The following is a 27,275-nucleotide window of genomic DNA, read 5'->3' as shown; positions in this document are numbered from 1 at the left end:
TGCAGATTAGTTATTTATTTCTGCAGTTTTATCGTGTCCTTTCAACACATTTAGTTTGATAGTACGCAAGAAAAACGCCATTTATAGAAACTCAAACTCCAAAAATAATCTATTCATTCAGTATTTTAAGAGAAAAACGACCCGTGCACCAAATGGATGAGTAGGGCTGGGTCTTACATTCAGGTGGTCGTAATATTATGGTCGATGTGTCTGTCTGAGGTTGAGTTTTAGTTCACTGCGAGTCAGGGATGTGCGGAGCATAGGTTGACGAGTTCAGCAATGTCTAGTTTGGGCAGTGGATGACTCAGACAAACACAGCGGATTTGAATCTATAGGTACATTGTCTGTAGTCCTACAATATTTTTTTTATTTAAATAGGGACAGATACAACAAACGGCAACAATCTGACGCAGGTATCGCAGTGTTTATAGTATATATAGGCTAAGTTGCAACACCAGTCCACAGAAAAGCCTTTAAAACTGTTCAAATATCTCTAAAAAGCAGTGGGATTCGTTGTAGCAAAAGCAATATATGCAGTGAATTTGTCAAGAGAATCAAACATCAAAAATATAACACACGCACCGGCAGAATGACATATTGATCTCCATGCCGTAAGAGCACGAGCAGTTCGTATATGTCGACATGTCTAACGCAATTTTGGTTAAACTGATCTTTAAAAAAAAAGCTGCACCCAGGTCATTAAACTGCCTAATCACTCTGCCACAGTCCTCCCTGCACTGGCACACAGCACACACACAAAACCCACTAAGATCAACAGTAACCAGCCCTGACAATGCAGATGGAGACTCCAGGATTACCAATGATATGGCTGCTTGTCTTAATATTCAATATGTGCTTGTTATTGTCTGCCTGGATTGGATCGTGTTGCCTGTCACGGTTTATTTTCATTATCTCAGAGATTGGGATGTGATGTTCAACAGGCAGCAATCCTCCTTTATTTAAATGGCGAGCCTGTTCCTATTACAGGGTTATAGCTGCTGTTATTGGAGCCACCCAAATCTAAAGCAAATATTGTGTTTCATTAGCCGGAGACAGATCTCAGCCAATTCCCCGCACACGTATCTTTTCCCTTTTTTTACGAAAGCTTGTTTTTGTGTACCAAGTTAAGTGCGATGAATCAGTGACCCAATTAAAAGAGGACACACTAGACCCACTGTCAGCAGTTTGTGTGGCTGCAGCTGTTGCACATTGCACTGCCTCAGGTGCCATAACACAGTCCCCTATAAGATGATGATGATGATGATGACCCTGTATACACTTTGGCACACCTTACACTGGCGTCAGAACATCCAGTGATCCAGTAAATCCAATAAACATTTTACAAGGACAGAAATGGAACCTGATTAATCCACATTTTTGAATACAAGGCGAGGAGAATCGGCTGTAAATGTGTTTCCCAAGCTCTATTTTTTAGCATCCACTCATGAATCAAGACATTGTAAAGGGGCCATGCGTAACGCACTGGAGATTCGCACACAAAGAGTTTGCTCACACAAAACAGTAATTCATGTGGCAGTGCGCACAGCAGCCACCCCAGCGGAGACGCACACCAAATGACTACACCGAGGGTCAAACAGCAGCTGGATTGTTGGCCGTCAAATCGGGTTTTAATGCACCTAAATGGAACTAAACATTTCCACAGACCCAGCTCCACCTTTCAACCTTTAGTTTTTAACTCCAAGGTCATCACCGTGAGGCAACTCCTGTCACTCACATCACAACAGCAGTGATTGACATGTACAGAAGCACCTGCTGTTTGTGTTGGGTTTTTGTGTTTTTTTACGCACGATCAGGGAGCGCAGGGCAGGGACGTCAGACACGCTGCGTTTCTTCAGAGTTTAAATTCTAAATCATGTAGGTGTCCCTCAAACGCATCATGTTTCAGAACCAAGGAATCGACACTGCAGATACAGCCTCACACTGGATGTTTACGCACTGCCTTCTGTGGTGAAAATAGAGCTAATAATAAATAAAAACAAACATTGTTGGTTGATTATTAGTTGGCGACACATCCATTTTAAGAGCGACGCCCATCCAGCCACAGACCACTGGACTGCTGTGCCATGTATACCTCAGCTCACTGCTCCCTTTAAGTCGAACAGTCGCAGCAGGCCACATTCCCATGAGCATCCGTGAGAAACAGAGTGAGCACAGCACCGCGTCCAAGACAACATGAGGAACCACACGCCGCGCATTTACGCATATTGATATGTTAAAAACAGCACATATGACGCGCTGACAGTGCTTACCGTGAGCGCAACAGAACAAACCAGGGCTGTGCGCGCGAACACACATCCAGCGCAGGCAAGTCAGGGGACACCTTTGCTTTAGAAAAATCGCCCAAATCGGAGGAAAAACGGGGGGTTGTCCACACGGGAGCAAACGTGGCTGTCCTTTTCCTAAACCGTGCAGACCAAACCAAAAACACGTCCTTCAAAAACGAGGTGTTGGTGAGGCAAAGAAAGCACCTATCCAAATCAAGAGGTAACGTCCAGAAAAAAACACGAGCCCGCTGAGAACTGCTGCTGCGGCGGGAGCTCAGGCTTTCTCTCTCCCCCTCTATCCGTCTGTATCCCTTCCCGTTTTTTCCCTCTCTTCGCCGCTTCTGTGTTCTTACAGACTTGGCTGTGCTCGGGGTCCACAGGCGCAGAGCAGCAGCAGCAGAAGCAGAAGCGCCGTGGTCAGCGCACACTCACGCACACTCACGCACAGGGGAGAGAGAGAGAGAGACAGACACGAAGAGAGCAGGGTCACAAATGACAAACCAATTTGGAGGAGGCGAGGTGGATGCTCGGTTGATCAGCCCCAGTGAGGAGGAGAGGAGAGGAGCGTTGCGGTGCGTTGCAGGAGGGCCGATAGAGAGAGCGAGCGCGCGCGGAAGGGAGGGAGAGAGAGATAGAGGAGGAGGACGCTGAGGTGGGCGTAAAGAAGGGAGGATAGGAGAATGAGGAGGGGGCAACGAGTCCTGCGTGTCTGCCTGGAGGATGCGGATAGAAGCGAGAGGGGGAACTGGAGAGGAGTGGAAAACGCGGAACTGGATTTGGCGCCAAATTATCTGGAGTTAGAGCTCCACCTACTGTATGTCAGGACAGAGAGCAGGGGAGGCGCGCACAGACTCAGCTGGGTACTATTACTGACTCCACTGCTCCTGTTTCATACAAGGAAACTGCATTATAACACTTGATAATATGGTTTACAGAAGAATAGATTATAATGTTTTCGCACTTTTTCATAAATAACCCACTGAAAAAACACATCAGTTATTAATCAGACCTGTCCCTTAAAGATTTTTTAGATTATTCTTTATGATCTGTTAACAAACCTGCAGAATAACCTCATTTTAATGGATTTCCACAAAAAAAACAAACGCGCCTTTCCTCACTGTTGGACACATGTCTGATCTTATGGCCCTTTGACACTTTTCCTGGTCAGGTGTTTAAAGTTCATATGTCACTTGACCTTTGGCATTACTGTCACGGACTCATAGCCAATGGAAATGCCTCGCAGGATTAGCACAAGTGTCGCAGCCTCTTCACAGGGATGAGTCTGGAGATCAGAGGGTGACACATGCGCACTGCAGGACGCACAGACGCGGACACAATGATGGGAAATAAAACGCATCGCGCGCTGTTTGCTGGATGATCGTTTCTTCACGTACTGTTATGACTTATTCCACGGGGAGAGTGTCGTTTGTGCTGTTCTCCAGAGGTGAACTCAGACTGAAGGAGGAGGAGCTGCGCGTGGACCTGTTGATTCCCGAGTGTCTGAGATGGAGGTGAGAGCCGGAGTCTGTCCATGTCCTTGTGTCTGTGCGCGTCACTGTGGAGAGGTGCTTTCATATATGGCATATCTAATCATGTTGTAATCATTGATCTGTGATGGTTTAAAGTAGTGTTTAGCATCAGTAGGTAGGTGTGGACACAGCGTGAAGGACATCAAACACTTTTAAAAGTAACGCGCGTATAAAACCTGCGCGTCTAATCAGATTCCAGATGAGACGTTGTCATTTCCCACTCGTCCTTTTGTAAATCAAATCATGTCATTGCTCTGGTGCTTTAAAGCAGCACATGCTTCGCTTCAAGTTAAAATGGTCGTGAGGCCATGTGTCGCTGTTAATTATCATCAGTGGCTCATAAAGCCTTTTGGAGCCGTTTAAATCCTGCTAAAGAGCTTTAGGACAAGCAAGGCGCGTGCTGCAAACAACAGGCCTCCAACCAACGTCCAGGTATAACATGATGAATACTCCCTCTGGTGCAAATAAATAATGGAGGGCTTATTATGAATCCAGCACAAAGACAAGCAGACACTGGTAATAAACGCGTCAGTATCAGGCCCAGAACCAAACCTCTTTGTTTTTATGCCTTTCATGTGGATGATGTTTACCTGTTGCAGGTGCCACAGAAGCAGGAATAAGATTCATCTATAATCGAACTAAGACTGACACTTCAGCGAGCCACACGTCACGATGGACATTATGGGTAAGAACATCCACAGGAATAAAGCTGCAAATGTAACAAGTTCCCCCCAAAACAGAGCAAAGAGAGCCATGCTGCCAGGATGGAGGCTTACCCTCAGGTGTGTGCCAGCAGCACTGCACAAACACTTCATGGGCAGGTGGTTAAACACTAAGAGCAACTCTTCTGTCCCAACTCAGCCAGAAAAGTGTTCTGGGTGCAAGCCTTATACCAGCTTCAAAAATACAGTGTCACATTATGTAGTTCAGTTTCAGTGTCGTACTGGACATGTTGTTTTTAGAGAAACAAAACAGTTGTTAGACCTGCCTCATCCTCATAAGCAGCAGCTGGAAACAGGGACACCCTGTCTGTCATTTGGGTGTCCTGCAAATTTAGACCCCTGTCACTTATTTAGGTCATGTCCCACTTTTTCTTTAGCTCTATGTTATTTTAATGTATTTTATTTTTACATAGATAATGTGCTTATCTCACACAGTGATGTAGGAGTCAGTCTACAGACTTGTGTTGGAAATGACACTATGGTTTTGTGCAGATACTGAGTGTGCTCTAGAGGCCGTAGAGAGACTCCAGGCCAAGCTCAAGGACCAAGGGGAAGCGTCCATGCAGGAAAAGCTCTTCCTGCTCAGAACAGTCCTGCAGAGCCCTCTGTTCCACCATATCCTGAGTCTACAGAAGGCTCAAAGGAAACCTCCACCTAAGGTACACTGTCATACTGTTCACAGGAACATTCTGTGTGGGAGCTGGCTCTATGGTTGTTGAATCAAGGCACTAGTCAGAATCATGCCCAAAATACTCAATGCAGTATTTGGGATGAGTAATCAGCTTACCTAAGATTAAGTTAAAGCCTTGAGAGAGGAAAGAAGTAGTGACTATCATATCGAGGAATGGTTTAAAAATAATATCAAAATAAGAACTTTTGTTTTAGTCAAATGTCATTATTATTATTATTATTATTATTATTATTATCATTATTATTACCATGCACATTATTTTTATTATCATTTTTATTATGATTTCTTTCAATAGGCCTAACAGTTGTGAGCGCAGAATCATATTAAGATCCAAAACATCCATCTCCCAAAAATCCTTTTTTAAACCTTGAAACAGAAAATCTAAAAGACAGCAGGGAAGTGTTTTTTGTAGTTTGTGGTATTGAGCAAAAGCCTTTATCTCTGCTCTTGTGTTCCTGCAGCTTCTCAGCTATCACTATGCTCCATTTGTAATTTGTCGTCTTTTTTTCCCTCAAACCTCTGGCTGGCTCACTGCACCCCTCCTCCCCATTGCTCCAACTTCCACATCTTTTCCTCGTTGGCTCTCCCAACTTCTTTATACGGTCTATTTCCACTCCCTCCATCACTCCCACCATCCCATCTCATTGGTCTTTGTCTCCATATCTTTCCTCTTTTAAATGAATGTCTCAAAGTCTATATCAAAACCCACTTCCACATCTCCTTATCTCCATCATCCATTTCCTTCCCAATCTTTTCTCACCCATCCCTCAGTCTTCTTCTCATTTATCCATCCCAGTTCTTTCCGAGCCCATTGATTTTTTTTTTTTTCTACTCACATCCTCTCCATTTTTACCCATTTTATTTTCTTCTTATCAATGCTTCTTCAATTCTACCAGGGGAAGAAGGGCATTTCCAAGTCAGTGTCAATGAAGTGTGGAACGTGCCCTGGCATGGCTCTGGGTTTAAAGCCTTTGAGCCATAGTGACTCGTACACCTGGGCCATGGAGAATCGCAGTCGCAGTAACCCTCTTCACGGCGACGGCAGCAGCTCCTCACTGGCTTCACAAGAGCTTTCTATCTCTGAAATCTACCCGGATACACGCACATATCCAGAGTCGCAGGTATGGGAGAATTTTCCATCAGGCGAAATCTGATTACATTCTGTAGTGCTAAAGAAGGAAGAAGGCGTAGAAAACCTCCCAGACTGGTGTAAAGTGTATCTCTGTCGTATTTATAAGGCCACGAGTTATAAAGTGTGCGCTTTACTCTGTTTTCTGATCTGTTATAAGGGTTTTTCCTCATCAAAAACAGACCTGGAGGAGTTTAAAGTTTTGTTTCATTCACACAAACGCTGAGGCTGAGCTCTTCTCTCAAACTAACACTCTGTTCCACCTTGTGATGTCATCAAGTGGTGATACAGGAAGTGCTCAACTGCGTGTTTAAACGTTATACACCTTCAGTAGAATCATTTGGATCATTTCAGCTCTGGAAATGCCAATCGCTGCTGAATTAAAGGTAAAAAGTAGCTATGAACTTGAAAATGACCACTTTATGACATCACAAGGTGGAACAGAGCATTTTGAGGTTGGGAAAAACACAACTCCAGGTATGTTTTTGAGGAGGGAACAGCGTTATAACGTAAATAAACGTTCATAAGAGTCAGTTGTCCGTAATATAGGAGCTTTAAACGGCTTTACATTCTCTTTTAAGGTCAGCGGTGGAAGAAGTACTCCATTTTGTTAAGTAAAACATGAAAAAAATCTACTGTAGTAAAAGTATTAAAGTACCTGTTTAAAAATGTACTTAAAAGACTAAAAAGGAAAAGTATTTACGCTGATTTTGAGATCTAATAAAACCTCAAATGTAGTGATTTTGATACAGATTTGTGCTGAATTTTGATCAACAGAAACAATTGAATCCATCTTTTTATTCTAGCCGTTTTTATTATTTGTTTATTTTTGTTTGCTCAAATTACGAAAATGTAAAAAAAAAAATAAACCCCTTAGTCTTTTCAGCAGGTCTCAAACAGTAAAAATACTTACTTTTCAGCCCTGTTTAAAAATGTAGTGGAGTAGAAAGTACAAGATGCTGCTCTCAAAAAGTAGTGAAGTAAAAGAAAAACGTAAAACCAAGTGAAGTACAGATACCAAAAATGTTTAAATACAGTGCTTTTCTACTTTTATTTTGTCACGCCCCACCATTGCTTAAGGTTAAATGGTTTATTTATCAATGGCTTATTTGTAAGGATAAGTTTGCTGTTTTTCCATATTGTATTGGACCAAGGACATTCCCGACAGCGACGATACAGATACAGATTATGTGGCTCACGAACGCATCACAAAAATGTACAACAGTTAGAATCAAGGCTATTTTGAGTGTCATATTAGTAAGCAAATGGTTTTATATCTGGAAAAAGTCAGTGTAGTGAAGAGTGCAGTGAGCGTTACACTGGAGAAACTAAACAGCCACATAAGAGAATGAACCAACACCGTCGTAAGAGCAGCTCAGGACCACAGTCTGCTGTTCATCTACATCTCAAAGACACTAAACACTACTTTGAAGATAATGAAGTTCAGATCTGAGCCAGAGAAAAGAAATGGTTTTAGAGGAGGGTTAAAGAAGCATTCCTTAACTTCTTTACTGAAGAAGCAACAAAACGTCTTGATTTAATTTCGTCTTTTGTCTCGGATCAGACCTGGACGACTGAGAGATTACACAGATATATCTAGAAACGTTTTTTTTAATATTTAGAACTGTATTACTATTAGACAAATAACACATTTGTCGATGTATTTCTATTTTAGTACTGTACTCCACCAAGAATCTCCCGAACATTGTCAATGGGAAGGAATCTGTCTGCTATTGCACACGAGGTAAAACGGGAAAACAGTGAAGGCTGCGGTCTACGATATATAACACTGTACAATATACCACTTATGTTTATTTTGAATGTTCTGTCAGAGGAGACATTTGGCATTGATAGAGCTGATAAATGACGGGAAAGGCCTCGGCTTTGGCATTGTTGGAGGGAGAAGTACCGGAGTCATGGTTAAGACTATTCTTCCTGGTGGAGCTGCTGGCCAGGTACTGTAATTATGTATTTATGTATTTTTATATTTGAATTTGAAGGGCCCATACTGCGCTATTTGTCTTTATTTATCTGTGTTATAATGTTGTTTCCTCATCAAAACATACCCAACGTTGTGTTTTGTTCCATTCACACGTTTAACACACAAATACTGTATATTTAGGCTGAGTTCTTCTCTCAAACTAACACTCTGTTCCACCTTGTGACGTCATGAGGTAATACAGGAAGTGCTCCATTGTGTTTTTAAACTCCACACACCTTCACTAGAATCATTTGGATGATTTTAGCCCTGGAATTACCAGTCTCTACTAAAAAAAAAAGTGGAAAAGGTAGCTGTTAACATGAAAACTACCACTTCATGACATCACAAGGTGAAACAGAGCATTTTGAGCTTTGGAGATGTGGACAGACTAACAATTCAGGATTACTCAAACATGTGTGAATGAAACAAAACAAAACACAACGTCAGGTCTGTTTTTGAGGAGTTATAACATATCTTAAAGCTCACAAGTGTCCATTTTGCGTAATATATGACCCTTAAAACGACTGATTTTCAGGATAACCGCCTTCAAAGTGGAGATCAGATTCTTCGTATTGGTGACACAGACCTGGCAGGGATGAGCAGTGAACAAGTAGCACAGGTGAGACTCAAGAGTTACTTCATATTTATATATTTTTAGCTCATGTTACCCTTTAAACCAGAAGAAGACGCCAAACTAAATAAAAGATGACTATTTTTTGGGGGGATATAGGAAGCAGTCCCAAAATAGATTCAATGTTTTTACCTGTGCATTCAATTTCACCTTGTTTTTTTTTATATATTTTATCCCTTTTGTAGGTGCTCAGAAATGCTGGGACCAAAGTGAAGCTGCTCATTGCCCGAGACGCAGCAACAGACAACCACAAATCTTCTCCTGATTTAAGGCGTGGCAGCATGGACAGCCAGGTAATTAGCACTGATATAATGGGACTTCCTGATAAAATGGAATAAATACACGCAAATACGTTCAAGTTTTGTGTTTTTCTTTACAGCCGGTTAACCCAAACCATGACTATGAGTTCAGTGTTCAGTATACAAAAAACAACCATGGTTTAGGATTCACGATCTCAAGCTACACTGGCGATCTAAACTCAAGTAAGATCAATTCTGCACGAAACAATGTGTGATAAACGTAAGAATAACGAGCTAACCGTGTTGTACTGCTCGTGTTCAGTGTACAGCGCCGGGGTGATGGTGAAGAGCATCGTGAAGGGCAGCAGTGTCGATCAAGATGGCCGCATCCACATCGGTGACATCATCCTCTCTGTGAGTCCCACTAGGAGCGTAACAGATGCTTTCCTGTTTATTGCTGTCCTCAAAAGACTAATATCTCTGTGCATTGTGTGAACGCCTTGCTGACTTCTAACAACTTCAGTGTCTCCGAAATTTGCTTCACCTGCAAGTTCATTTTTCTCCGTAGCTTATGTTTTTAAAAAGTTTTAGCTGATGAAGTAGTATCCTCTCCTTTCCTTTGTCTCGTTTACGTCCCTGTGCTGCTTTTAAGCTCTGTTTTGTTTCTTTCTGCAGGTGGATGGCATGAGTTTGCACGGTTGCAGTGAGCAGAGGGCCATGGAGGTGCTGCGGAGGACAGGGGCAGTGGTTCGTTTGAGGTTGCTCAGAAAAGTGGTGGTCCTGAGCCACGTTCTGCCCCCTGTGCCCCCCCTGCACCCGCTCAGACACTCGCACAGCTTCCAAGAGGGCAACCCCTACAAAGTCAGCCTCAACAAGATAACAGAGACAGGTAAGGCAAATCCAGTTTCTTTTTATCATTTCGTGTGGATCAAATAGAAGCGTGTCTATAGGTTTCTTGGATATGTCAGGGGGATTTGTATTCAGCTAAGTACACAACACACAATACAACACACAAGAGAGTGTAGCACTTCACTTTAATCTATTTATATCAAATCTATAATTCATTTGAACTGGAGACAATTACAGTATTTTATGTGCTTTATGTATATTATATTCTGTTAGTTTCCTGTCAGTTATGTCATTTCTTAATCTCCCCTCGGGCAGGAGTCAGCTCTCTTCGTGAGATCTCATGGCGTGCAGCCTTTGCCAACAGGAAATGCAGATTTGATTCCAGAAGTGGTAAGAAACCATTTCCTGTCCCATCCAGAACGCACTTCTATGTTGATTACATAGTTCGTGCAAACAACTCAAGAGATGTCAGTGTGACAGCAAAGGCAGCTCTTTGATGAGAGACTATTTATAGTCCCATGCAGTCATGTGTTTATCCAACTCATTCAGCTCATTCCAGATGATTTGTCTCCAAACTCCGCCTGCATACATCGCTTTATTTAGACAAGCATTTTGGAGGGCTTGATTAGAGAGAGCACAGCCAAACAGCTTTAATAGAAAGTCAAACATTACTTTGCCAAGAAACACTGATGGTGGGTGGGAACATGTTTCTGTCTGCAACATGCTCGTCTTGAAGGCCTCCCTTGCACATTTTAACTAATACGTTGCAGATTTAATGCGTGTGATCAATATGGTTAATGAGCGTCTGAAATAATCTCCCGTATATCACATATGATCTCACATGTGTATATTTTGTACAGGAGGAAAGCTGACGTCCGCTGAGGAGGAAGAACTGAAGAAAAGATGGCAGCGAGCTCTTGGACTGCGATATGAAGTCACTGTAGGTTTTTTAATAACAGTTATGATGCTCTGGATTTATACAGCGTCTTTCAAAGTGCCGTTTGTAGCATTATTCACCGCCGCTCTGACCAGCACCAATCACTCACACGCCACATTCAACCTCCAAATGTTTTTAGGTGACTGGAGCTGCTGTAATCACACTGCACTGTTAAACTTAGAGTTAAGAAACTTGATAACAAAGGTGGGGCGAAATGAACAAAAAAAAAAAAAAGATAAATTGCTAATTTAATTAATTTTTGTCTAATTAAACCACCTTTAAAAATGCTTTAAGTATTATTATCCTGATATAATCCAGACGAGATAGGGGACGAGACATTATCTTGAGGGAACGAGACATTATCTTGAGAGAATGAGATAATTATCTTGAGGAAACAAGATATTATCGTGAGGGAACGACAATTATCTTGAGGAAATGACAGTTATCTTGAGTAAACGAGATATTATCGTGAGGGAACGAGATATTATCTTGCGGGAAGGACATAATTATCTTGAGGAAATGACATAGTTATCTTGAGGAAACGAGATATTATCTTGCGGGAACGACATAATTATCTTGAGAGAACATAATCATTTCTATACATATAGTTTCACAAGATATTTAACTTAAAAAATAAAAATAATATCTCGTTCCTTCGTGATAATTAAGTCGTTCCCTCAAGATAATATTGTGTGGGAACGTGACATTATCTCATGGCCATGCATTAATATTATATTTTGCAAATGTCCTATGCGGGCCCCCGTAGACCCTGCTTTCAAATCTAGTAGTAAAAATAAAAAGTATCCAGTTTAAAATATACTTAAGTACATTACAGTCCTGACTTACATCACTCTGGACTTGCCAGGCAGATAATTGCCGGTTAGAACTGATCCCATGTTGATCTTGATAAAACAAATGTATTAATTGTCTTGTATTTTCTGCAGGTGTGCCAGCTGGAACGGTTCAGTGAAACCAGCGGACTTGGCATCAGTCTGGAGGCCCGAGCGGGACATCACTACCTGTGCTCCGTTTTACCCGAGGGGCCTGTCGGACAGTGCGGCAAGATTCAAACTGGAGACCAAATATTAGAGGTAGAATCGAACACCACAGTCAAAAATCCAGTCTTATTGTATCATATGAGGTGCTATATATACTTAGGGGCCGGTCCGCTCAAACTTATCCTGATGATTGCTCCTCTTGCTCCAAATGTGAAATGGATGTCAAGGTTTCACAAAGATATAAAGCTCACACTGCACTTATTGCTTTTTAGTAAATGCTGCACAAGTTCAAGTGCCGCGGCAAACTTTTTTTTTCTTAACAGCAGCAAAATTTCTGTCGGTAAGAGCGTGGGAGTGAGCAGCTTCTGTATGTCAGCGAAGCCAGTTCACACACCCACATGTATCACTCATCACGAGGAGCACTGCTATCAACTTCACCAACTCGAACGCTCGGCTCAGTTATAGAAGTTACACGAGGTTTTATTCCTGTCAAAAACGTCATTATCTTATGCTACCTCCGCTCGCTGGAATCATCTTTAGAGGACACAAGTGCTACGTGCGCTTTAGTTTTACCTCGATCGGTACAAGAGCGGCTAATTGCTCAACGACCTTAAAGAGCTGCCACGTTCAAGGGAGACATTTATATCTATAGACACTTGAAATTATATACAGGTACGCTCTAGTTCTGTTTCTATGGAGACATTGAATTTGAAGTACTTTGGAATTGCTGAAGTACTTTTGAATTGTTTTGTTGTTATTTTGGGTAATACAAATTTTATAATACAGATGGGTTATGTAGTTATTTATTTATTTATTTTATTTTTCTATATAAATTATCAGTATTTTATATTATTTTTTATATTCTACAGAGAAAGAGTTTGACTTTTTCACCCATAAATAAAAAATCCCATTTCCTCTGGTGCGCCTCGGAGCTCTGGTCACTCCTCTTTATTATCCGTTTCCCTCCAGTCGCTCAGATTTTGTGCTAAACAAAACATTCAATGTCACTGCGGCGTGGAGGACACCCAGCTCTACCTCTCCATCAAAACCACCTCCAAAAAATACAGTTGTTGTTCACCTATAATTCACTGCAATTAAAAAGTAATCTTATCGCTTTTTAACATTTTTTTAAGTTAGAGTCAGGTGTAAAGTGACCTTGACGTCTCTGAATGACTCCTATAAACTGAATACTCTTTATTTGTGTATTTCCAGGTGAATGGCATCCCCCTGATCGGACAGACTCATAAGGAGGTGGTCAGTATTCTGAAGGAGCTGCCCGTGCGAGTGTGCCTGGTGTGCTCTCGAGTGCTGCCCCCCACGGCTCCTGAGAGCAACCAGGAAGATAAAGACCATCTCCACCTCAGCCTCAAAGAGCTGCTGGCTGAGTTCAATGACAAGGTCAACACACACTGTCTCTCTGCGCTGGTTTTAGAGTAAATATCCATGTGTGCTGTGGGAATGTACCACAAATACACAGTGAAATTACCCCCTAAAAAGTGATGCTGATTACTTGAGGTTTCTGCTTGATTTGAACCAGACGATGCTTCAGTTAATGCTCGACTCGCTGTGCTTCTCATCATATTTGAATAAACCGTACATGTATTAACATTTTAACAGTTTTTCTTTTCCTGCTCGGTTTTGCAGTTGGACCAAGGCTGTGTGATCCCCTGCCCTACAGCAGAGGACATAACCAAACGCGGTGTGCCCCCCATGTCGCCCCCTCTGGCCATGTGGGAGAGGGAGGCGGTGGTGGTGGAGCTGGAGAAAGGCGAGTCGGGCCTGGGCTTCAGTATCCTGGACTACCAGGTCAGCCACACTGCCCTGAGCCACTCCACAAATAGAAGTAGCTGCAGCAGTCCATGAATATCAGTGTCATGGGGTGAAACGCAAGGAAATTGATAAATTGGAATGAAACTTTTAATCTGTATTTAATAATTTAGACACAGAGGGCTCTAAGGCAAAGGTTGTCTAGACAGCTGAAATAATTTCTTTAATAGTAGATCTGAAATCTTGCCAAATGACCTGCAATTACTCTGTGTAATTTTAGAAAGTAAGGTTAAGTTTAAACTTTTAAAAAGCTTTTATTTCAGTTTTAAATACATGTTTGTGCAAAATAGTAAAAAAATTATAAAAATAAAAAAAAACAAAAAACGTCTTTCCATACAAATCCCAATGTGTTTTTTTCAATACATCTTTATATTATTATTATTATTATCATTATTATTATTATTATTACTCTTTACAGTTTTATATTTGATTACTGATACATCCTCAGTGGCTCTGGTCTTTCACTGAACTTTTTCATCTATATTTTCCTCTAAATGTCCATTGTAGGACCCCGAGGACGCCTCAAAGACAGTGCTGGTGATCCGGTCCCTGGTGCCTGGAGGTGTAGCAGACAAAGATGGCCGCCTGCTTCCTGGAGACAGACTCATGTTTGTGAATGAGACGGACCTGGAGGGCTCCAGTCTGGATTATGCTGTTCATGTTCTTAAATCCACCGGCTACGGCCCCGTCCGCATAGGAGTCGCCAAACCTCTGCCGGTAAGTAGGCTGCTCATAGTGTGCGTACATTCATTTGCAAAGTTCCGGTTGTAAAAATGTGCTTAACATTCTGAGCTTTATTTGTAGGTCCTGTATTATGCAAAATTGACTCTTGTGAGATTTAAGCCATGTTATGTTTCCTCCTCAAAAACAGACCTGGAGTTGTGTTTTGTTTCATTCACACGTTTGAGTCGCCCTTTATTTGTATTTATTTTTTATTATTTATTTGTTTGTTGTGTATTATTTATTATATATGTATTATTATTTATTTATTGTATTATTTTTATTATTATTTATTTTATTTATGTTTTAGTCTGTCTACATTTCCAAAGCAAAAAATACCCCGTTCCACCTTGTGATGTCATGAAGCACCAGATTTCAAGTTTCAAATACCTTTTTACCTGTAGTTCAATAGAGATTAGCAATTCCAGGTTTGAAATCATCCAAATGATTCCAGTGAAGGTGTGTGGAGTTTAAAAACACAGTGGAGCACTTCCTGTATCACCACATGATGACATCACAAGGTGGAACAGAGTGTTTTCTGTGTGAGAGAAGAACTCCGTCTAAATATGCAGAGTTCGTGTGTTAAACAATGTGAATGAAACAAAACACAACTCCAGATCTGTTTGCGATGGCGTAATATGAGCTGTCAAGACGAACTTTAATAGTGAACGTAGAAATCTGAGGTGCAGGAGGTTTAGTTTTATTTGGCGATATTGATTCTAACCTTCAAACTAAAGGAGAGGACGCTTTGCTTTAATAGGTTCTTTAGTGTTTTGAGAACTAGTTTAGTTTAGTTAGGACGGTCAGTGCTGTAAATACACCGGATTTAGCTCAGAGCTCATTTCCATCCATAGCCTCTTGGGGCGGGGGGCGGAGGGATAACGGGATAGAGCAAAAGGAAAGGTTTTCAGACACATTCTTGCATTGTTGGTTTTCATGAATTACAGCTTTTAGCCCGTGCCTTTGCATCCTACTTAACAATGGTTTACACTTGGATTTGTCCGCTGCAATAATAAAAACGGCTGTGTACACCAAAAATACACAAACTGTGATCAAGTTTTGTAGAAGAAAGTTGAAGTACATGCTTTTAAAAGTGCTTCTTTTGTTGTGGACGGTGGCTTAGTAACAGGGCCCGGCGACTCTTGTTACATGTGAATATTTAATGCGGCCGAGAGGTGAAAACAATGCTACGAGGAACACTGCAGATGGAGCAGGCAGGGCAGAGGGTGTCCAGTTTACAGTCACAGCCTTTAGCCCTGTTAGCCTTCAGCCCCGTTAGCCTTCATGTGGATCTGCTCACCTTTTCTAAGCTTTTAAGTGTCTTTGCGTCTCTTCTCAGCTGGAGTTGTGTGGTGGCCTGACGCCCATCGCGGAGCGGAGTGCGCGAGCCTCCTGCGATGACAGTGACAGCCACACTCAGATCAGCCTGCTAGCCGAGGCTAACACCGACGCCGACACTGTCACCTCGGAGGATAACAGTGGCATACGGACGCGTCACCCTGCAGCGGTACGCCACACTACACTAATGAACTGCTCTTTTAACAGGGCCCTGATGGACTTTGTGTGTTGTGCGTGGACTCAACGAAGCGTGCAGCAAGTCAAAGCAGGAATAAGTTGTGGACTAGGAGTTTTTTTAATAAAATTGGTTATGGAACTGTCAGAAATGCAGGTCTCAGGTCAAGTTTAGAAGCATTGGGCAACTCTGACGGAAGTAAATATTAAATTTCTTTAGCGGAAATGTCCCAATTACGATAATCAACAAGAAGATATACTGGGAATCCAATGGAACTAGTCCTAGTTTCGTTGTATTTGTTGAAGTTTAATTAACATACGATTGTGAGTGGACTGTGAACTTACCATAAAAGTGCAGAAATATTACTTCACAGCCTTTATTTGTCGCATTTCCTTTTAAATCGTCTTTTTTGTAGCTTTATAAGATAGTTTTCTGTGTTATAACGCTGTTTCCTCATCACAAACAGACCTGGAGTTGTGTTTTGTTTCATTCACACATGTTTAACACACAAACCCTGCATATTTAGGCTGAGTTCTTTCGTCTGTTCCACTTTGTGATGTCATCATGATACAGGAAGTGCTCCACTGGGTTTTTAAACTCCACACACCTTCACTAGAATCATTTGGATAATATAAACCCAGGAATTGCCAATCTCTATTGAACTAAAGGTAAAAAAGTAGCTGTTAACTTGAAAACTACCACTTCATGACATCACAAGGTGGAATAGAGCGTTTTGAGCTTTGGAGATGTACGCAGACTAATAAAAAAGGGTTACTTGAACATGTGAATGAAACAAAACGCAACTCCAAGTGCGTTTTTGACGAGGTAACAGCATTAGAACACGACTTAACACTCACAAGAATCAGTTTTGTGTAATATAGGACCTTTAATGATATAATGATGCATATCTTCAAAACAACATTCACGTTATTATCCATTATTTAATATATTGTCCATGTACTTTTAGGATACAGTCGTGGTTTATTGGATGAACAGGATTGTTTTAGTTTTAGTTGTGGTTCAAGTCCAGGAGTAGAGGTTTGCAAAGCTTCAAAACGTCAGATTTATTGCCAATTATCTAAAAAAAAAAAAAAGCGCCTCGGTCAATTTTACAGCAACATGAGATTGTGTGGGTGCCATTTTACCTCCTCCAAAGAGATTCTCATGACAGAGGCTGTTCTTTCAGCTCACTCCGGCGCAGGCAGCTTAGACTCGGTTGTATCACTATCACTGGATGAGCTCTAGAGAAAGTGTTCCATGTCAGGGCCGTGTTCTTTAATTTAAACTCAATTCAATACGTTTTGTTTTGGATTTATGTGTAATTCTCAGCTCTTTTTACTGCAAGATTTTCTACTGCAAGGGCATACAGTCTGAGGGCGCCATATCTAACTCTCAAAAGTGTCTGTTGTGCTTTCAGTCACTGTTCAAAGAAATCCGTCTTGTTGCTTCTCTACTTTGTAAGAACCCAGAGGGACCAGAGAGTCTCCCTTTTATGGCACATTTTATACCTCAGAATTTCTCCAAAGGCATTCACCCCAAAGAGTTTTCAGTGACTCTATATTTGTATCAAAATGAATTCCCTGCTGCTTAACAAATCTAATATTGTCAGGTTGTTTTTTGCGTCCCGTTTTTTCGCTCAGTTTGACACTTGAATCATTATCTGTCTTAATAACAAAGCAGGACGTCATATTGTTTCATTCCAAAAGATATTTCGTTTTAATAACAATCGTTCAGTTCTTAGATAAATACAATTACCAAAATAGTATTATTTTATGTAAGTAGTACGTGCATTGTGTTGTGCGTCCTGATTGGCTGTTGGACTGTAGACCATTGTGTCGTGCGTCCTGATTGGCTGTTGGACTGTAGACCATTGTGTCCTGCGTCCTGATTGGCTAAGAGACTGTAGACCATTGTCCATCAGTCTCCTCCGTCCTCCAAATTTACATAAACGTTGGATCGCAGTGTGACTCTGAAGTGCTGTACGTTTGCAATTTGTTTTCTCCCCGACAAAACCCACAATGTCGATGAAACGTTCTGCACCGACAAAGACGCCTACGAAGGTTTGAACTTTGTGTTTAAACGAGAGAGAAATGTGAGAAAATGTTAACGCCTGTGTGAGAAAAGTGTATAAAGTGTGTGGTGAGGGGTTTTACAGCTGCAGAACATATAGAATAATTGTAAAAAATAAAGCTGATACTTCACGGGTTATTTTTAGAACGTGACCCAAGCGATAAACGAAGGGCGCCGTGTTAAAATAGAACAATACAAGTAAAAACAAACAACACATAACCACATAGGTCCGTTTAACACATTAAAAACAAGCAGATGTGATTTTAAAGGCTTATCACCAGATTATTAAAGTGCTTTAGTTGCACCAATCTATTCAGTTTTGCTTGTCCTTGAATGTATTACATGTTCGAGAAGCAAAATAACTTCCCAAAAGCTTTTTTTTTCCAGTTCTAGTGCAGCCAGTTTTTAGACATAGACCTTGTATTAAAAGTTCCCACATCAAAGTTGAACAAACAAGTGAAATATTGAGTGTTTATCGTCATAGTCCCTTAAAAATACATTCTATACAGTGTTGTTCTTCTGACAGACAGCGATGGACAACCTACTTTCTCAAAGAGTGAACAGTGATGGTTTAAATTCATCACCTGTTATGAAACAAAGGGCTGAGTGAAAGAGCATCTAAAGGTTTCAAAGTGGAAGCTGAAGTCTGCATGTAGATTATATCTCCATAATGTAGTACAGAAATGAAAAAGAATGACGCTGGTGTTACTCTTTATCTCCCGTCAGGTTTTAAAGGAGAAGCAGTTGCGTCAGCGCTTTAACACCATGGACGAGGACCACGGCGACGTGCCCCCGCTGCTCCCTCGCACCAACTTCGAGAGGACCATCACAGTTGTCCGGGGCAACTCGAGCCTTGGTATGTTCTTTGTGTTTGTCATGACGATGGTTTCCTGGTGTGTGTATGCCGGCGCTACGGCCATGTTGTCACGGATAGTTGGTGATGGAGACTGAAGAGGTGTGTGTTTATGCAAGTGCCTGTGGTTAAGAGTCAAGAGAAAAGGTAAAATGCAAAACTATTGGGGTTGTTGGGTTTTGTTACACAGGTATCAATACGTCGCTGTCCATTTTCTAAGAACAAGGTCAACTTTTGGTCTTTAAAGCGCTTAGAACGTACAAGTTAGAGCTTAAGAAACAGAGTCAAAGAAAAGGTAAAATGCAAAACTATTGGGGTTGTTTGGTTTTGTTACACAGGCATCATTACGTCACTGTCCATTTGCTAAGAACAACGCCAGTATTTGGTCTTTAAAGCACTCAAAACGTACAAGTCAGAGCTTAAAACTCTTCCGCACTTCCTCAGGGCTCTATGCAAACCTTAAGGAAACCACCTCATTTGTATTCTAGACACATGACCTCATAAAGTAGAGACAACTTGAGGCTGGCTCAAAGTTTGAAATTATGTAAATGATTATAGACAGAAGAATTCAAGGTCAGAACCTGCAGTTTGTGTGTTAGTGCTTTGTGTTTTCTATAGAGTTAATAAGGTTTGTGTGTTTATTTTTGTAGCATTTGTATGAACAATTTGTGGCTTTTATTAAGAGCATAAGATAAACCATGGGGAAATGACAACGTTACAACACAAAAATATGGTCAAGTGGAGTTAAAAATGGAACAGAACGATGCTCCAAAAAAGGAATATACTCCGAATCACCCACTAATTGTTTATACTGTTTATTTATTTATATACATACACCACATTTTTAGTTTATCACGCACCGATCACATCATTTAATCCATTAAAATAGACTCTACTGTGCTGTAAAAAGTGAATATTCGCTTTAGACTGTGACTCAAACCACACGTGATTCTTCTTCATGTCTTCTCTGTCTTTTATGTTTGTCTTGTCAATGTCGGTTGCTCATGTCACCTGCTCATTGTACTCCTGGCACTATGATTGTATTGTAATTTGAATGTAAATATAATAAAAACATTGATGTTACAAAAATCAGTACGGTCATTTCTTTGACTCGTTTCAAATTCTGTACGACCATAGTGTTGTGGATGCGCCGTGTTCTGCGTTAGATTAAGGCTGTTGGGGGGGAAAGTGCCATTGATGTTCCTGCTTAGTTTGTCCTGGTTACTCTGTGTGTGTGTGTGTGCCTGGACTAGACAAGTGTGTGTGAAAAATCCCCTTTCTTTCCTCGCCTCTGCTTGTTTGCATTAATGAACAGCTTGTGTAATCCTCCTAGTGTCCGGTTTGATAATGCCATAGTGCGGTGTGTGTGGGACTGGCATGTGCGAGCCCCATCACCGCCTGTGCCCTGTGCCCCCCGTTTGGCAGTGTGCGGTGTGTGTGGTGTGTGTTTGTGTGTGTGTGGCGTCGTACTTTGTGCTCACTGTCTCCATAAAGGATGATGCTGTGTAAATGTCAAGTGAGCCTATCCGTGTTTGTGTGCTAATCTGCCTAGTGTCTGTCTTGATTATGTTGATTGTGCCACAGTCAGGTGTTTGTTTGGGTCCGTGTCTGTCTGCTTGGCATGTTTTCAAAGTGTTCTTAGCCAGCCCTCCACTCACCTGTCCATGTCTGTGTGTGCGTCTGTGTGTGCGTATTGGCAGGCATGTCGGTGAGCGCGATCAAGGACGGCTCAGGCATGCTGGTGCGCAGTCTGGTCCAGGGGGGTTCTGTAAGCCATGATGGCAGGCTGGGGGTAGGAGACGCCATCTTGGCCATCAACGAAGAGCTAACCACTAATCTGACCAACGCCCAGGCAAGAGCCATGCTCCGCAGGCACTCTGTCCTGGAGCCAGAGATCAGGTGAGGAGACTGTCACACACCTCCTACGTACCACTGGTTTTAGTCTTTCACCTTAATTATTGTGTGAAACGTTCATCGTGACATATTCTTCACTGACTTTAAGTAAAAAAGCTGCAAGAGTTTGGGAACAACAATGGCTTTAGATTTTAATAGAAAAAATATATTACTTAATTACGTCTAATTCAGAGCTATATGATCATTATCGTTTTGAAAAATAAGTTATGCTTTGGCCTGTCAGTAATCACTATATCGACTTATCGTTCAATATATGGAAGTTGGAACAATATTCTTTTTACGGTTATTATTTATCATATTCTCTTAATTATTTATTTATTTTTATAATTTATGTATGTATTTTTATTATTTATTTATTTTATTATTTATTATTTATATTTATCAATATTTATCAGGAAGTTTTGGTTGATTTTTTTGTTTTATGGTAAGATTTTAAAAAAAAGGTTGAATTAATAACTTGTATGACTCATTACAGATACAAAACTAAATACTAAACTGTTTCATTCTGCTGTTTATTTATTGCAGCTCATTATTTTTAACAATATTTTACATGTAGAATAGTTTTTATGGTTTAAATCTGTTCTTGGGCTATTGCGTCAGTAGCATAAATTAGTTTCAGTATTATCGTTTATCATTTATATTTACTTAAGCGATATATTGAAGTTTAAATATGTTATCGTGAACAGAAAACGTGATTTTAAAGGCATCACTTGTTGTGGAAATAGCTGAAGTAGTTGAAGTAGTTGTGAAAAGAGGCTCTGGATGTACAGCACCTGCAGACATAAACACTCAACACATTGTGGCTTATTGTCCATTCAAGTCAGGCCATTGTAGGGAGTATTATAATCTTTAACAGCGTAGATCAATCAATAACAATCTAGATGGAGGTGTCCTTGGTGTGCAGCGCAACAGAAGCACAAAGATGATATGAAATGCTCGGTATCACTTTATGGCTTCAAAATAAAAAAAGGTAAAAAGTAAAAATCGTTCACATTTTTAAACTTAGACTTTATTAATAATCCGCAGGGAAAGTTATTTGGACACAGTAGCTCACAGTAGGGTCGAGTTTAGACTCTGTAGAAGCATTTTCTCTGTGTGAACAAAGGCAGAAAACGACTATATATCCACTTTATAAATGTACAAACAGTGGACGCGTTGGGTATAAATGATCTCTCGGCATCAACACTCGGGTTTTCATGCGTCGTCACAGTCGAGCGGAGCTGTGCAGTCATGTTAAATTTGATTAGATGATGAAATTTAAAGAATTGCCTTGGGGGGAATATTGGGCAAATTATTTCTGGGTCTAACATCAGCAAATACAGCGGTGGATTGACAACGCTGCGATGCTGAGACGTGCCCTTTGTTCTCCACCTCTGCTGCCCCATGCAAAACATCCAGTCGGCCCGGCTCGCTGCAACATACATACACACAACGACGGCCATAACCTCCAAAAACAGTCTTTTCCTGCGATGGGAAATATCTGAATAATTCATGACTCATTTCACCTTGAACAGTACGCTTGTGAATAGAAGAGTACTTTAAAGAAGCAAACACACAAGACAAGCAGATCGCTGTCTTACTCCCAAACACACACACACACACGCACGAACAATCACTGTACCTCCTCCGTCTGACAGACAAACTAACACAGAGTGGAGGCAGATGCTTTGGCAACAGAAAAGAAAGACAGGGAAAAAGGGTGAGGACTTGTCACTATCAAAATGCCTGCGTTTGAGAAGAGCCAGTCTGTCCGCACGGCTCACTCGCAGCAGAAAACATTTACGTATTCACTCATGCCGCCGTCGTAAAAAGAGTGACACACATGTACGAGCTGGAGAGGTGGGTTTGAAAAGGAGGTCTATACTTATGAGCTGTGGAAGAATGGAGATGTGGAGGAGGAGGAGGAGGAGGGGACTTTAATGATGTCCTTGACACTCAAAGTTAAATGACACGCAGGCTTATGGAAAACATGGCTTTCATTATTTTGAGTTTTATTAACTGTAAGAGCTGACTAGAATTGCAAATGTGTCTTCAAACAATAGTAACGTTTTCTCCAGTATCTAGTTGAGACAAGTACTACCCGCCATGGTACTATAGCAAGAAAATACAGAACAATGACGCAAATAGGTGGGACTAAAACATGTACTTATATTCCATGTGTATTATGAAGTTACAGTATTGGTTTGAGGTTTGAGGAAAAGACCACCTGTAACTGTCTTCATCATCTTGACTTAAAAATTATTTAAAGCTCCTGTATTACACAAAATGGACTCTTGTGAGCTTTGAGCCATGTTATTATGTTGCTACGTATTCAAAAACTGACCTGGAGCTGTGTTTTGTTTCATTCACAAGTTTAAGTAACCATTTGGGGTTTTTTTCCTTTTTTTTTCTGTATTTATATATTTTGTTTCTGTATTTATATATCTTTTCTGTATTTACATATATTTTTTCTGTATTTATATATTTTTTCTGTATTTATATTTTTCTGTATTTATATATATTTTTGTATTTATATTTTTTCTGTATTTATATTTTTTTCTGTATTTCTGTATTTATTTTTAAATTATTATTATTATTTTTATTTTATTTTTTATTTTTTTCATATTTTTTTTGTCATCTCCAAAGCTCAAAACGCTCTGTTCCACCTTGTGATGTCATGAAGTGGTAGTTTTGAAGCCACCTTTTACCTTTAGTTCCATTCTGGGACTGCAAATTTTCTAAAAACTTTAAAAACTGTATTACCACATGACATCACAAGGTGGAACAGAGTGTTTTCTGAAGAACACAGCCTAAATCTGCAGGGTTTGTGCGTTAAACATGTGTGAATGAAACAAAACACAACTCTGGGCATGTTTTTTGATGAGGAAACAACATTATAACAGATCAGAAAACAGCGTAATACAGCCCCTCTGTCCGTACTTATACTGTGCACTTAAACTGCAAGCATTTCTCTAAAATAACCTTTCCATCATCTTCTAATTAACTGATATAGTTTTTGTAAATCCCTATATTAGCACCGAAAGCGTCCAGATTGTTTTTAAACCACAATATTTTATCTATTTCTCATTTGCTGGCAGACGTAATAATCCTCCATCTGATATAGAAAAGCAAGTTATTTCATTTGTGCGTTCTTATTTTGGAAACGCTCATTTTTTTATGTTTTGTTTTGTCTCCATCCCTCCTATACCCGCAGGATAACATACGTCGCCGCTAATCAGGTGGACGAGCATCGCGGTCGGCTCGGTCTGCCTCCTCTGGCCTCCATAACAGTAGACAGTGCGTCCCCTTCGCCCACGCCCCCCACGCCTTCACCAGAGCCCCCAACGGGACACTGCAGATCCCCGGGGCCCATCAGACCTACTCTCGTAACTTCATCCGCCGCTCCAACTGTCCACAAACCATCTACGGCAGTCCACCTTAAACCTCCGGGCACCGCGGAGTCTGTCGAACCTGCGTCGGTCCATCTTAAACCTCAGATCACAACGGAATCGGTCAAATCATCTTCATCGCTCCAACTTAAACCTCAAACCACAACCGAACCAGCGAAATCATCTTCATCAGTCCATCTTAAACCTCAGATCACAACGGAATCAGTCAAATCATCTTCATCAGTCCATCTTAAACCTCAGATCACAACGGAATCAGTCAAATCATCTTCATCAGTCCATCTTAAACCTCAAACCACAACCGAACCAGCGAAACCGCCTTCATCAGTCCACCTTCAACCTCCAACGAACCCATTTTCTTCAGTTAAAACTTCACCCCCGACCGAACCCGCCAAGCCATCTGCTCCATTTAAAGCTCCATTCAAATCCATCGTCCCCACCGTCACCCCAGCTTCAGACACCAGGTAATGTAACACACATAAACTATCACGAAAGGTCACCCAGTCCCGCTTAGACGCTACAAAATACCAACCCGATTCCAGTTAGTCGGCTGTATAACATCGGGGAAAAACCCATCTCGTTTAAAAATGCTGTTTCGCAAATGGTAGCGTAAAATATTCTCCTGATACCTGACACGGCCCAACTTTTTTTGAACCAGAGTTGCTCAACATTATACCCTCGCTAGCTTTACTACGCTTCGGCGACTGCGTTAAATTCACGACGTATTTGTTGGTGACATTTCATATAGCGGGATAGGGCCATACATTCTCTCGTCGCGTGTTAATCCCTTAATGTTCTCGCTATACAGGCTTTTGACTTTTACTGCAGCTCGGGTTTTATGACTGTAACGCATTACACATTCAGTCACCCGGCAGCGTAAAGTCGTGCTAATGATCTGAGCTATTATCTGTCACTTTAATTAAGCGTATCCACCAGGAAACAACATGTGCCAGTGTGTGCAGCTGCCATGCTCTACTCCACATTTTTCGCTCCTCTTTTGGGCTGCTCTGAATGTCGAACCCGCGAGTTATATTTAGCCGTTCGCTTATGTATCGCAGTGCTGACTGTCAGGGAAAATGAATTGTTTCGCTTCTGTCTGTCCCCCGCTCCATCTTGGTCCTTGCTCTTCTCTCCACCCGCGCACATTCCCCCCTCTTTCTCTCGTTTTCCCTCTCTCTCTCTGCAGCCTTCTTTCAGCCTTATCTCTCTCAATACATTGTCTCGTGTGCGCCGCTCAGGCAGGTTTGCCCCTTCACTCCCTGTGTTTACACGTGCCCCTCACCCAAATCACCGTTCCCTCATTTTCCCCGTCAGCCGTCGGGCGCTGGTTGCTTTCCTTCAGCCCCGTGGAGCCATTTGTTCTGCCCTCTTCTTTAACTTTGACTGGCTGTTGCCTCCTGCTGGGGAGAGAGCACTACTATTGCTCACCTCTGTAAGCCTATTACAGCTCTCCCCCGTTAAACATATTCATGAAAAATTCCGCTTCCTCCTCTTGCGTACACACTAATATGTATATACTATAGCGTTCGGTTTATACAGACGTACCATAATGTGAAAATAGCCAGACTCGAAGCGAAACAACTTTAGTGTGACCTTGGTGCTTGAAAAGTGGATTTCGAAGGCTCTTTGACTTCAAGGACTTCAAGGTCTGGCATTATACAGTTTATAGTAGTTTTTTGTTACAGAACATAGTGTGGGAAGACTTGAAAAAAAGAACAGCTCTAACGTTTTCTGATTTTTATAACGGGCTACGAGTCCAGAATAAAGGCGGAGGTGGTCACTTCACCTGTCAGTGCTAATGCTCAGATTGGTCACGTTTTTATATGGCGTTTTTTTACACTTTCAAGGCACTTTCGAAGCGTTTTACGTCGAGGAAACGGTGACGCATTCATACACCAGTGTAGTGGGGTCAAGCGTCTTGCCCAGCGACATCTGGATTCGAACCGCCAACCTTCAGATCAGTGGACAAACACGACTGCGCTACTGTCGCTGACGATGTTATGCGTTATCGCTGTTCACCTCGCAGTAGCCGTGTGCGTATGTCACTTATAAACATATCAGACAAACAGAATAATGTACGCTCCTGTTATTTAGCAAAGTATTCTAGTTTGGACGTTGTTAATGAATCAAAGGGGGGAAAAATAAAAGTGTTTCTTGCTATTGTGGACTTAATTAGTTTCAAATGAACCATTGTAGCCTTAAACAAAGAGCCGTTTGATGTGTAAATCCTAGATATTTTGCTTCTCTATAAATGAATACTGTATGAATACTTTTTGACGTATTTGTGTTTTATCAGTTGGCAGATTCGAAAAACGAGCCTGGATACAACCGAACAGGGAAACACGCATGAACACTATACAGAGAACATCAAGGACAATCACACTGATGGGAAAGCGCCTAAATTGGACGCGGGGCTTAAAGCAGATGAAACAGATCCGACGGCTAAAGAGGAATTCCACCCTCGCTTGTTTGTGTCCTGGGAGCACCCTAGAAGGTCAGTAAATCAGTCATATTTAGCGCTTATTCCATTTGTACATATTTTCCATTCTCTATTTGGTATTCCCTCTTATCCTTCCTGTTTATATAGGACGTGAGCCAACAGCATTGACTCTGGCTCCAATTCACTTTCTATTGAAAAAGTACCACCTCTCTTCTCCGTAACTGCTGCCGTCTTGCGTCATTTTGATCTCGTCTCCATCAGCTGCGTCTTCTATGGCCTGGTGAAGCTCCTCACATTTCTTGGTACTCTTGTCTGCAGATTTGCGTAGGTGGCGGTTTTCATCCTCTAACTTGAGAGACACGGCGCTCCGCTTCATCCAGTCGTATCATGAATTGCTCAACATCATTCCGTATCGCTTTGGTTAGCTTCTTTCACCACCTTTTCCCATTTCCTCCGTGGCTTTTAGTAAAGACTGTTGCATTTCAGCCAACACACTTAGCGCCGTGGTTTGGCTAGCTGATTTAGGATTAGCCCCACTAGCCGTCGCACCTTGCTTTGCAG

At 41.4% G+C, this 27,275-nt stretch overlaps 2 protein-coding genes across 6 annotated transcripts in view; one reads left to right on the top strand and one right to left on the bottom strand.

Moving 5' to 3' along the window:
- adgrl3.1 (adhesion G protein-coupled receptor L3.1) overlaps nt 1-2,955 on the bottom strand; it is a 220,900-nt gene extending 217,945 nt beyond the window's left edge. For 3 of the 5 annotated variants that reach the window (XM_033966987.2, XM_055223687.1, XM_033967003.2), the window contains exon 1: nt 2,271-2,954. The gene's annotated coding sequence lies outside the window, so the exon portion shown is untranslated. Of the gene's footprint in view, nt 1-2,270 lie in introns of all 5 variants that reach the window. The other 2 variants (XM_033966996.2, XM_055223676.1) reach the window with 2 other exon arrangements.
- A 1,531-nt stretch (nt 2,956-4,486) lies between these two features.
- si:dkey-92j12.5 (multiple PDZ domain protein) overlaps nt 4,487-27,275 on the top strand; it is a 40,477-nt gene continuing 17,688 nt past the window's right edge. Inside the window, exons 1-21 of the mRNA XM_055225829.1 lie at nt 4,487-4,499; nt 5,029-5,195; nt 6,124-6,348; nt 8,032-8,100; nt 8,189-8,311; nt 8,873-8,956; nt 9,154-9,261; nt 9,348-9,450; nt 9,530-9,621; nt 9,883-10,096; nt 10,372-10,446; nt 10,917-10,996; nt 11,938-12,084; nt 13,204-13,389; nt 13,636-13,797; nt 14,326-14,535; nt 15,878-16,045; nt 18,857-18,977; nt 20,675-20,873; nt 24,082-24,738; nt 26,571-26,768. Of these exons, the coding sequence (XP_055081804.1) occupies nt 4,487-4,499; nt 5,029-5,195; nt 6,124-6,348; nt 8,032-8,100; nt 8,189-8,311; nt 8,873-8,956; nt 9,154-9,261; nt 9,348-9,450; nt 9,530-9,621; nt 9,883-10,096; nt 10,372-10,446; nt 10,917-10,996; nt 11,938-12,084; nt 13,204-13,389; nt 13,636-13,797; nt 14,326-14,535; nt 15,878-16,045; nt 18,857-18,977; nt 20,675-20,873; nt 24,082-24,738; nt 26,571-26,768 (3,401 nt within the window). The remainder of the gene's footprint in view (nt 4,500-5,028; nt 5,196-6,123; nt 6,349-8,031; nt 8,101-8,188; nt 8,312-8,872; nt 8,957-9,153; nt 9,262-9,347; nt 9,451-9,529; nt 9,622-9,882; nt 10,097-10,371; nt 10,447-10,916; nt 10,997-11,937; nt 12,085-13,203; nt 13,390-13,635; nt 13,798-14,325; nt 14,536-15,877; nt 16,046-18,856; nt 18,978-20,674; nt 20,874-24,081; nt 24,739-26,570; nt 26,769-27,275) is intronic.

This window comes from Periophthalmus magnuspinnatus, chromosome 1, assembly GCF_009829125.3.
Source record: "Periophthalmus magnuspinnatus isolate fPerMag1 chromosome 1, fPerMag1.2.pri, whole genome shotgun sequence".
In the NCBI taxonomy this organism is placed as follows: domain Eukaryota; kingdom Metazoa; phylum Chordata; class Actinopteri; order Gobiiformes; family Gobiidae; genus Periophthalmus; species Periophthalmus magnuspinnatus.
This window is presented reverse-complemented; position numbering and strand designations above follow the sequence as displayed.